Raw genomic sequence first — 12,499 nt, 5'->3', positions numbered from 1 at the left:
TATGAGCGATTAGATTGGAAAGACAGGGAATTTGAGGCGTGGAGACTATTACAGAGGCTGCTGAAATGGGCAGGAACGAGAAGAAGACAGAGGGAATAGAGAGCACCCATGATAAGGGACTTGGTAAAATGGAATCAACAGCAGGTGGTGACTTGCTGTGGAGAAGGAATGAGATGTCAAAGGAAATTTCTGAGGTCTAGTTGTTTTGTTTATTCCATAGGTTCCCCTATAATAGGGTGCAAAAAGGAATCACACAGTTAGTTGACAATAATGACTTGTGTTTGGTGTTGAGTTTTGTAAACCAAGACATTGTTGGCACTTTTGCTCTAAAGCTCAAATGAAAGATGAGAATAAAGATGTGGATTTGCTGATGACTTGGACTTATTCTTCAGGTGCCCCCTCCAGTGCCTGATGTTTGCTTTGGCACATCAGCTATCATATACAGTAATGATTTTTTTTCTTTTCTTTTTGGTACCTTATCAGAGAAGTAAAAGTATGCTCATAATTTATGTAATGTGCTATTGTCACTATAACACATAATCCTATAAAATGTAGGTTTGGCCAAATAGTCCAATGACAAAAATCATGATGAGCCTTTCCTGCTCCCATATTTTGTCTATCAGTGTGTTTGTTCTGTGCTGCTAATAATTAAGAATTAAATCTAATCCTATCACTCCCTGGGCTCATTTTGCCAGCTGCTGCTCACTAGGATATAATGTGTGCTGGAGACTCACCTGAGCTTCACCTGATACTTATCTCTCCTGACTGCCAAATTTTGGGTTCTTGTGATATTAGCCATGATGTGAGAGCTGGATATGGCATGCTGATTACCTTTCACTCTGATGTCTTCAGCAGAAGCTGCCTCATTGGGAGCCAGGACTTGTGATGATGATCTTACAGAGCAGCAGTTGAGATCAACCTCAGGTAATGGTTCCTACTCCTTCTCAAAATATTTCCTTGTCCTAAATGAGTTGCTTTTGTCACTCTCATAATTGATGTAATAAACATTCTCTGGAACTTCTCTAATTAGATCTGATCATATGCCTTATTCAAATAAGTAAAAAGCAAAATGAAATAAATTCAATAATTGGAAGTATATGTAAATTGACTTTACATTTTAGAGCAGTTTTAGGTTCACAGCAAATTTCCCCAATACCCTCTCCCCTGACACATGTATAGCCTCCTTCATTATCACTGCCCTCCCCACCAGAGTGGTACACTTGTGCAATGATGAATCTGTATTGACACAACATTATCACTTGAAGACTGTAGTTTTCATTAGGGATTACTCTTGGTGTTGTACATTTTATGGGTGTGGACAAAAGCATAGTGACATGGAACCATCGTTATAATATCATATAGAACAGTTTCACTTCTCTATAAATCTTCTGTGCCAGTCTATTCATTGTTTCCACCTCCTTGACCCCTGTAAACCAGTGATCCTTTATGGTCTCTATAGTTTGACTTTTTCCAGAATGTCATATAGTTGGAATCAAACAGTATGTAGTTTTTTTTAGATTGGTTTCATTCACTTAGTAATATGTATTTAAGTTTTCTCTATGTCTTTACATGGCTTGATAGTTTATTTCCTTTTAGTGCTGAATAATACATATATATCATTGTCTTCATATGTCACAGCTTATTTATTCACCTACTGAGAACATCTTGGTTGATTCCAAGTTTTGGCAATTACGAATAAAACTACTATGAGCATCGGTGTCCAGGCTTTTGTTTGGACATAAATTTTCAACTCCCTTTGATAAATGCCAAGGAGTACAATTACTAGATTGTATGATAAGAGCATGTTTAGTTTTGTAAAAACCACCAAACTGTCTTCCAAAGTGGTTGTACCATTTTGCATTCCCACCAGCGATGAATGAGAGTTCCTGTTGCCCCACATCATCACCAGCATTTGATGTTGTCAGTGTTCTGGATTGTGGCCATTTTCATAGGTGTGTAGTTGTATCTCGTTTTTATTTGCATTTCCCTGATGACATGTGATGTGGATTTTTTCATACATGTAATCTTTCATATGCCTATTTGCCATCTGTGTGTCTTCTTTGGTGTGGTGTCTGTTAAGGTCTTTGGCCAATTTTTTAATTGAATTGTTTATTTGCTTGTAAGAGTTGTAAGAGTTCTTTGTATATTTCAGATGACAGTCTTTATCAGATATGTATTTTCCAAATCTTTCCTTCCTGTCTGTGGCTTGTCTCATTATTTTCCAACAGTATCTTTCAAAGAGCAAAAATTTTAATTTTAATGAAATCCAACTTATCAATTCTTTCTTTCATAGATTATGCCTTTAGTGTGGTATCTAAAAAGTTGTTGCCAAACCCAAAGTCATCCAGATTTTCCCTTATGTTATCTTCTAGGAGTTTTATAGTTTTGTGTTTTGCAGTTAGGTCTGTAATCCATTTTGAGTGAATGTTTCTGAAGGATATAAAGTTTGTGTCTGGACTCTTTTTTTTTTTCTTTTTTGTGGATGTTTGTAGCTTCTTAAAGAATAAGTTAAAACTTCTGCTAATAATTTTTCACATCGATATTTATGCACTATGAAACTTCACCTAAATTATAGGTTTTATACAAAGTATATATTAATAAGCTGGATATTATTTTTCACAAGTCAAAGAGCCTAGTTGATGGAGTTATTTTTGGTAATTATTGAATTCATTGGATTTTGTATAGTTATGTCAACATATCCTCTAATCCTTTTGCTTTGGTGTATATATATGTATGTATATATGTATATATATATATATTCATACATATATTTGTTAAAAAATGGCAGTTACACCTTCTTAGCTGCATTATATTCAGATAATTTAAAAGGAAATTCACTCCTACTACTACAACACAGCTCATTTATTTCTGCTATATATTTCTGCTATATAAATATGACCTCAGTTTCCAGATTTATCCAGTTGGAATAATAACCTGCTATATAGAACAATAAATGATTACCAAAGGTCCTTTGCATTCACAATGGTATATTGGAATACTTAAAATAAAAACAATTTTGCAAGTGAAAACATCCCTTCCATATAAAGTCAGGACATTCGTCATAAAAAACTCCAGCTTCAAAGTTAAGTTTACCTTTACCTATGCATGTCTCATCAATACTTTTTAAAATCTTATTTTCTCCTAAAAATCTAGAGAACATATTTAATATGAAATAGAATAAACCTACTCTCCCTCCCCCACCTCAAACCAATGAAAAGATTTTATTAATGACCCAGCAGTGATATGGCAAAAATCAAGAGTTATGGCAAACATTTCAAGCTAAAAACAGATTACTTCCTGTCAATATGTTTCTTTATTGCTTTGTAAGCAAAGACATCAAAATCTACATTATTGCTTCAATCTGTCTGAGAATCTTTGGACTTAGATATTCCCATACCTTCTGGATGTTTTCATCTAGATGTTCTGTAGTGAGGCTAAATACAACAAATTCCAAATTGAACTTCCTTTTCTGCAAAACTACTTGTTCTCCTCTTTTCTCCATCTCAATTGATGGCATCACACCGTAGACTTAGTTGCACAAATAGTCAAATTATAAATCATCAGTTTTATTTAAAATATTAGTGAGTATCTTCTATATGCCAGAGACTGGGGAGCATACATTGTGAATAAGACAGATGAAGTCCCTCACTTTAGATAATATCTCTAAACAAATAAACAAAAAAGTATTTTCAGATTGCAATAAATGTGATAAAGGAAGTGTTAAAGAGGTGATATGTTAGAGCAGAGGTTCTCGAAGTGTGGTCCCCTTTCAAACAGCATCAGTGCAACCAAGGAACTTGTAAGAATGCAAATTACTGAGCCCCAACCCAGACCTACTGAATCAGAGACACTGGAGTTGGAATCCAGCAGGCCGGTCAGGTGGTAGTGATTCTGCTAAAATCTGAGGACCTTACTTGTGTGACAGCTCATCAGCTACTTTAGGGTGGTAGTCAGAGAAGTTCTCTGAGGAAATGACAAGTGAGCCGAGTCCTGGTTAATGAAAAGGAGCCAATTATGCAGAGTCTGGGAAAATGTACATCAGAGTTTGGAAAAAATTGGTCCCATTCCAGGAAGAGAAAGAAAGCTAACATGGAGAAAGATTAGGGAGTGAGGAGAAGTGTAGCATAACATGCAGCCAGAAAAGTAGGCAAGGGCTTAATTGTTTCAGCCTAGTAAGGAGTTGTTATGTTATTCTAAGTGAAATAGTAAGCTATGACAGGGTTCAAGCAGGAGAATGGATTGATTTTATTTAGTTGTGCAGAATAAATTATAGGAACACAAGAATAAGTCTTATCTAGTTATAAGACCATTGCAGGAATATAGGTAAGAGATTAAAGGTACTGGCAGGGAAAATGTAAAGTAGATGGATTCAGTATACATTAAGTATCTTGGAAGTAGAAATAGTACGATTTACTGATGGATAGGATGCATATGAGTGGGAAAGAGAAGACTAAGGGATGACTCTTGCTTGTGCTGGGTGGTGGTATTGTTAATGGCAATGGTAAATTTGGAGAAATGGAGTAAGATGTGTTGAAGAGCATCAAGAGCTCTGATTTTGGCATACTAAACTAGATAGACTTTTTGGACATCCAGTAGAGTTACAAAATATAAAGCCATGACTCTGGATGAGATCGTCTAGGGAGGTAATGTAGATAGAGAAAGAGCTTAGTACTAATACTGGAGACACTCAAGTATTTAGTTGTTGTTTAATAGAGGAGGCCCCAGCAGAGGAGAATAAGAGGAAATTCTCAGAGAGGCAGGATGAAAATCACAATTACCTGGTGCAATAAAATCCAAAGAGGCACGATTTTCCAGAAGAAGGGAAGAGTAACATCGGTTGAGCAAAGGAAGTGAAGTAAGATGCAGAGAAGTAACCACTGAACTTAGCATGGGAGTCACTGGTGACTTTGAGAGGAGGAATTAATATGAACAGAAACCAGACTGGAGAGGGTTGAATAATAAATATGATTTGGTAAAGAGGGAAATGCAAAAAGAAAAAAAAAAACCAAAGCCAGACTACCAAGACAAAATCAAACACCCCTTTTACATTTTATTAAAGGGAAATAGGGGCTGGGGTAGCACGTGGACTCTTCCTTTTCTTTCCCAAATTTTGCTTTCTAAACCCAATTCACTGTTCCAACTAACATGTATTGCCTACCTACTGTATTCCAGGCACTGTTCCAGCTGCTTCTGGCACAAAGATGGATAAGATATTCACTATTTTCAAAAAATGTTTACCTATTACAGCAAGTAGGCAATATACAGATAATTTCCACAAATTAAATTGTGGTGAATGATTTAACATCAATATACAGGTGGGGGGAAAAAAGCATTTATCCAGAAACACTAATCCTAGTTCAGGGTTCAGAGAAGACTTTTTAGAGAAGAAAACAATAGTACTCAATAGTACTAGTAATAATACAGCTATGATTTTTAATATTTATTTTTACTAAGCTTGTGCTCAACAATTTGTGTATGTTATTCCATAACAAACCTATGAGATAATTATTATTAACTCCATTTTTATAGATGTTGAAACTGATATTTCCCAAGATGATTTGAAGGAAAAGTGGAATTTACACAGTGAAGAAAAGTTGTTCTAAATAAGATAAGGAAATGTAATGGTACATATAGGAAGGGAGAAAGCACTACAAACAGTTGGGTTTCTTGAACGGTGGTTACAAACTGTGAGCTGGACCAGGAACATCAGCATTACCTGGAAACTCAACAGAGAGGCAAATTCTCAGGTTCAGCTCTAGACCTACTACATTAGAACCTTTCAAGATGGGGTCCAGTAACAGGTCTCTTGGGTGAATGTGACACTCTAAAGTGTAAGAAGACTGTTCCCAAGCACTAAGTGTTATGTAGGAAGTGAACAAAGATGAAACTGGAGTGACAGACAAGGACCAGGTATCTTGGACATAATCTCGCTATGTACAGAAGGTTGAGTTATTTCTTTGTAAGTGATAGGAGTCACTGGAAGATTTTAAGTGGGGAAGTCAGATTTAAGTAGATCATTTGGAGGATAGATTTGAATGGGGCATGATTGGTCAAGGAGATCATGGAGGAGTCTAGGAAAGAATGCTTACAAGCCAGGTGTCTTGTACAGAGATACTCAATATGTTAATATAAAACTAAAGATGTCTAAGTTACTGTGTTTCCTCTTTATATGATCACTTCATGGGTTGAAAAAGTATGAAATGCTCTCATAGCAGACTTAGAGGAGAGGGATCCCAAACCCAATTGTATGTTAAGACAATGGGAAATAAGGGCCAGGCACGGTGGCTCATGCCTATAATCCCAGCACTTTGAAAGGCTGAGTTGGCGGATCACTTGAGGCCAGGAGTTTGAAACCAGCCTGGCCAACATGAGGAGACCTCGTCTCTACTAAAAATATCAAAATTAGCTGGATATGGTGGTGCATGCCTGTGGTCCCAGCCACTTGGGAGGCTGAGGTGGGAGGATTGCTTGAACCCAGGAGACAGAAGTTGCAGTGAGCCGAGAGTGCCACTGCATTCCAGCCTGAGCAACAGAGTGGGATTCTGTCTGAAAGAGAGAGAGAGAGAGAGAGGGAGAAGGACAATGGAAAATAAGTACAATTGGGTGGTACTTAGATCAAAGGGATACCACTGATGTACATTTGCTTAGAAATTGTATAATGTTGTAGGATAAACTAATATCAGTTTTCCAATTGTTTCTTATTGTTCAAATGAAAATACTCCAAGCTAGTCATTCAAAAACATTTATTTTAAATATAGCCAATGTGTATATGTAGAGTAACTTATAAGATCATTTTAGACATGTCAAAAATGCTGGGGGAAGTTTGTTGTAACATATTTCTATAAGACTACAGTATTTTGCCTTCTTTCTATTATTTTGAAACATGTAAAAATGAATATGTATTATCATTTGTCTGAAAATTGGGATGTTCAAATGGACCTTGATATACATGGTAAGCTTAAGTATAAACATATCATAAAGATTAATATAGAAATATTGTATTTTCTGTATTTCATGAGGCAAAAGAATAAAATGCATGTGGCATATACATATGCTGTATACATGTATACTTATGCTGAATACAACAGTATCATGAAATGATTTAATACTTTCACTATTATTGCATGTAATATATTAGTGAAGAGGCTTATTGATGAAAATGAAAACCGCTTTGGCATCTTTATTTTAGAATTTTATGTAGTATATTTTCCTCAGTTCTACAGTATCTATTTAATACATTTAGTGTTATATATATATTTCCCTTACATTTCATAATATTTTACAACTGAGGATACGTGGTGCTTGAAAGTTAGAATGTAGCCACTCCTTCCCTTAACCCGAGTTCTAACCTACAGGGTTTCCAGAGAAAGTGGTTTCTCCACATTCATACTCTTGACTCTAAAGTCTATTTATACAATGAATGTCAAATTTATTTCTAAAACCCTCTTTGAGAATAAAAGTGCCCTTTTATTCTGACTTATATGAAACTTTATGGTGTGTATAAGTTACCTTTTGATTATTTTTTGCATGATTAAAAATTTGCAAATTCTTATGGCTCCAAAGAGCCTACCTGTAATAAACAGCTTTCCCCTTCTAAACCACAAAACAGATCTGAATTGCTTGAGCATTAGAGCTAATTGCCTGCCTACTTCAAAGGAAGAACCTGAAAAGAGAGAGGGGAAAAAAGTCACAGAAGCAGAGGCATTGCAGGCAAATCCACCTCTAAAGGTTATGAGTTGTGGCTTGGAGGAGCCGGGCAAAGTTATGGCCTCAGAACTGCTGTTTGCGATTAAGTTGATGGGGAGCGTCTATCCCACAATCTTTCCCTGCTGCTGACACAGAGTCTTTGTTCACATTCAGATTTCTCAAACTGTTGCCAGGGTCAGGCTGAGGTCAGACACCACAGTGATGTATAGAAGAACATGTCTGGGAATTTCTCTCACACTTAAAACACATACCAGAAAATGAAGAAGAGGACCCTGCAAAATCTGTCTGATGAGACCCAGATTATATACTGTAGCTTTTCTTTTAGTGCCTTCATAATTTTCTTTTTCTTCTCCTGACACACAATGTTTTATTAATGTGAGTTGCGATAGCCCTTACAATTTTATGTCCCCCCAAGATAAGCACACTCAGTAGCACTCTGACACTTTATTTTCCAGCCCTGGGGGAAAGGCCCAGTAAATCTACTCCAAGAATTCCTGCATCCCTTCCCCAGGATGAGTTGAAAAGTAATTGCCACAGCTGTCATAGGTCACGAACTAGAGATCATGTCACGTGTGTGGACTTGGGAGGGACACAGCCCAATCCAGTTGATCTCAGCCCTCCAGCCTCCCAAATCCAGCTCGGCCACCAGCCACTTTACCTACCAGCGTGGCCTGGTGCTGGGAGGAGGGAGCCTGTGTTTGATCAGTAATTATCACTGACGGGTGAAAGCAGGCTAGCGCCAGAAGAGGTGTTGTTTCTTTCTCTTCTTGAAGTTAAATTTCTGAGTGTATTTGCCTGAAAGGGAAGCTTCCCTCAAACCCTCAGATGATTGACCCCCTAAACAAGGGCCATCCCTCTGCTTTTGTGCAGAGGCAAAGGGCAAAAATGGAATAAATGGATTTGTATGGTGCCTTTGAGGACTCACAGTTGAAACAAATTCTTATTTTGAATGTATTAAATGTCCTTGTTTTCCCTTTAGCTTTTTAGAGTTTCCTCTTGAGCCCAGAACTGTCCCCTTCTGTTGTTATCCTGCTCACACAGTTGTAGAGCATGGCTGGCAAGTGAGGCACTAAATAGATTTTTTTTTTTTTTGGTGCTCAGCTGCTACATATGACAGTGGATATTTCATTCTGCTGTCAGAACGTTATTAATAAAACATGGGGTGTGGAGAGGGCCACGATTTCCCCTTTCAATCACTATAGCATTTGCAATGAAAATTTTATTCAGTGTGTAATTTTCAGTTAATGCTTGACACTTAAAATGTCCATAGCAGCGTTTTGTATGGTTATTGAAGGGTTAATTGTATCATGTTCTCTGCATAAAAGCTCTGCTTATCAAAAGCAAATAGAAGAGTGTATGCAAATGTGTGTCGGTGACCTTTTGCCTTTCCAGGGTTAATTTATATGGTCATTAAAGATTTTATGAAATTGAGCAGCCTGGTGCTTCAAATCCCATTTTACCTTCTTCTCCTAATTTATGTAATTCCTACCTGAACAGGGGAATATGATTTTTATTTTTTGTGCTGCAATGAAAACAGCATGCCATGCTGTGGGGAGTTGCGAGCCTGGTTATCTGGCATTACTCAGATTGCTAAAAATTCATTAAAATGTGACATCAGCACAGTGAGAGACAAATGATCGCAGGATGAAAGAGAACAGTGGGCCTTTCACGGATTAGTGCTACACAGCCCCAGCATAGAGGCTAACTGCATAAACAGATTAATCCACCAGCAGTGGCATAGCTAAGATTTACAGAATAATTAAATAGGGTTGAGTTACTATGAGGATTTCCATGTAATCTAGCTGGTGTGAACCCGTGAATGAGGTGTGGGGTGATGTGGTTGTCATAGAAGTATACCTTGTTATATCCTATGCCCAGTATAGCTCCCCCTACAGAAGAAAAAAAAATCCCCAATGTAACTGAAGTTTTGAGATCTTACTCTAAGAAAATGCCAAAGAATTCCTTTGGGGTCTGGGGTCTGAAAGCAGGAGTAACACCTGTCTTATATAACCGTTGTTATATTATTTCAGATTTTTTTCTAAGAATCTGTTTTCTTTTTCCTGACATCTATCCCAGTCCATGGAATAGTAGGTTTATGTTATTACAAGGTTCTACTATTCGAATCACAGAATTGCCTTATACCCAATTTTTAAATATGTTTCAGCTTAAACTGTACTAAAAAGAATTTATTTTAATTTAGTATAGACCCATCCTCTCAATGGATACAAAAGAAGATCATTTAGATACAAAATTTGCATTGGTACAGTCAGCATGATCAGCATAGACTTTTGCATAAATTTGTGTTCTCATTTGAGTATGAATATCTGCAGATGATTCATAAATAACAAAGTTTTCAAGTGGCCACCTAGTTTATTTCGGTGTGAATTTTTGGGCGGTTTTCAGTTCTACTGATTGGTCTGCCTTTCTTAACAGAAGAACAAAGTGAGGAGGCAGAAGGAGCTATTAAGCCTACAGCAGTGGCCGAGGACGATGAAAAAGACACAAGTGAGAGAGACAATAGTGAAGGCAAAAACTCTAATAAAGACTCTGGTAAGATGCAAGAATCTTTCACCTCGGCATTTCCCTATACCCATTCCCTGCCATCAACTCTTCCTTCACCATCCCCCCACCCCACAAAACTTATTAAAAGCTTTTATTCATTTTAAACTGTCTGAACATTCCCACTACTATTCATTGCATGTGCATTTTGCATGTGATTTCTATCAGTAGCCTCCCATTGACCTATTTTTAATCATAACCATCTGACAGAATAGATGTGGATAAGTTGAAGAATATTACAGGACGACCAGTGAGATTATTTTTTAATCAAATCAGTTTGTGTGCTTGTAATTTTTTAAGCGCCTTTCATTAATCTTAGCTATACTTGTGATTCCTCTGATGGCGTATTAATTTTTCATAAGCATAGGATTAGATATCACTTGAATTTTGTCATTCAGTCACATGTATTAGCCCGCCAAACCACGTAACCCTAAAAATAAATGCAGTTTTCCTTGCTTTTTTACAACTTACACTCAGGAATTTGCCCTTTTTTAGGGCATCTATTTGAGGTATTTCAAACAAAATCCAGTGAAAAAGTTTACAGATGATTCAGCCTAAGAAAGAGGAAATATCATTGAAAAGGGATTAGGTGCTGGGTAATTTTGATCTTCTAGAATAGACAAATCCCAGTAATGAAAGCTACTGTCTTTGAAAACAAACCTTCGTGTCATGACATTTACTTGTGCACAAACAAACCCTAGTCCAGCATCTGGTGTGGATACCTAAGGCTTTTTCTGTGTTTGATTTGGCAAATATATGACTTCATCCATGCTTTGTATGTATGAGATGGAAATCTATGGTTGCAATGAATATTACATTGGCTACTTTTGCTGCACGCTATACCTAGTTTTATTATGTTGGACTCATTGAAGCAGAAGAAGTGCTGAAACGGGTTCAAGCCTATTAGTTTCAGGTAGTCATCTATCTTTTCCTTGAATTCCAGTGACAGCCGCATATAAAGGAGCTTGTATTCACTATGAAGACATTGGGTTGTGCAAAAAATATCATTTTTACATGCAAGTTTATTTAAACCTGAATCATCCCACATTTGTACTTCAGTCTTTGCATATCTAAGTTTTTCATTCCCTTTAAAAATTATCTGAAGGGCCTCTCTGCTCCCCTCCCCACACTGTTCAGTACTAAATTTCTTTCAGGAGGCCAGTGAGAAAAGCGTCACTGAAATTTGCTCCTAGGATATACTGTCTAACATGTGATTCTAATTTGACTTAAACAAAGAAGATCTAAGGTTGGTATTAAGCCGCAAGCAATGTAAAAAGAAGCCATAGCTGTATATTAGTAAGCTGGCTCCTGAAGTTACTGAGGAGGAATTAGAAGTACCTAGTGATAAGTTAATATGAAAGACAGTACCATCTAAACTTTATTCGGAAAAGATTGGAAATAGCAAGGTGGTTTGTTCACTTTCTATGATGGACCTTATCAAATTAGCTGCTTGCCTGGTTCAGAGAGGGCAAGGTTCTGTCTGTATTCAGTGGCATCTTTCACATAGTAGTACCAAAACAGATTGTGGAATATATCCTTCCCATTCTTCAGAAGAATGTATAACAGAGATATCTGATTTGTGTTAATTCAGTGCCCATGTAATCCCGAGGTATATGACATTATGCCAGGTCTCAAATGTCTAATATCTAGTACCTTGTAAAGGATGGATTCTGGGAATCTCTAGAAAAATGGATCTAATTTTACCATTGAGGAAAGAATCTGGCTTGGAACATAGCACAGATGCCAAGGCTCTGTCTTTACCAGTGCCACTTACTGCTCCGCAAAAGTGGTGGACTCAATCACTCCCTAATGGGCTGATGAATTACTATTCTTCCTTGGGCACCTAATTGTACCATCCAGACAAGACTTGGGCATTTGAGAGGATATAGACAATTGTATACTGGTAGTTGTTTAAAACAAATTGTATCCCCATATAAATGCCTTCCTGGGTTTTTCTATAGGGATAAAAAATAAGCTCTAAGCAAGGACCAACTAAAAGCAGTTGCTGAAATGCAAATATTTAGCTTTAAAACCTTCTAGCCTTCAAGACAGCTCTTGTGATTGACAACTAACATGAACATTTAACAAAGTTTTCTGCCTTCTGAATTGAATGTTTTTAGGTTTAAAATATTATTACATGGATTTTCTCTTGTATGTATTTCTAATGATTAAATAACCACTTATATTTATTGTTTTTCTTTATATGTGTCATAAATGTAAAAAAAATACTAGC

At 36.9% G+C, this 12,499-nt stretch overlaps 1 protein-coding gene across 7 annotated transcripts in view; it reads left to right on the top strand.

Annotated features, from left to right (window-relative positions):
• The window catches only part of ZFHX4 (zinc finger homeobox 4), a 187,847-nt gene that overhangs the window by 153,064 nt on the left and 22,284 nt on the right, over positions 1-12,499 (top strand). For 3 of the 7 annotated variants that reach the window (XM_019032824.4, XM_063709204.1, XM_055348181.2), the window contains exons 5-6: positions 853-924; positions 10,141-10,257. In XM_019032824.4, coding sequence (XP_018888369.4) covers positions 853-924; positions 10,141-10,257 — 189 coding nt within the window. The remainder of the gene's footprint in view (positions 1-852; positions 925-10,140; positions 10,258-12,499) is intronic. The other 4 variants (XM_055348184.2, XM_055348182.2, XM_063709205.1 and 1 more) reach the window with 3 other exon arrangements.

Source organism: Gorilla gorilla, chromosome 7 (genome assembly GCF_029281585.2).
Source record: "Gorilla gorilla gorilla isolate KB3781 chromosome 7, NHGRI_mGorGor1-v2.1_pri, whole genome shotgun sequence".
Taxonomy (NCBI): Eukaryota; Metazoa; Chordata; class Mammalia; order Primates; family Hominidae; genus Gorilla; species Gorilla gorilla.
This window is presented reverse-complemented; position numbering and strand designations above follow the sequence as displayed.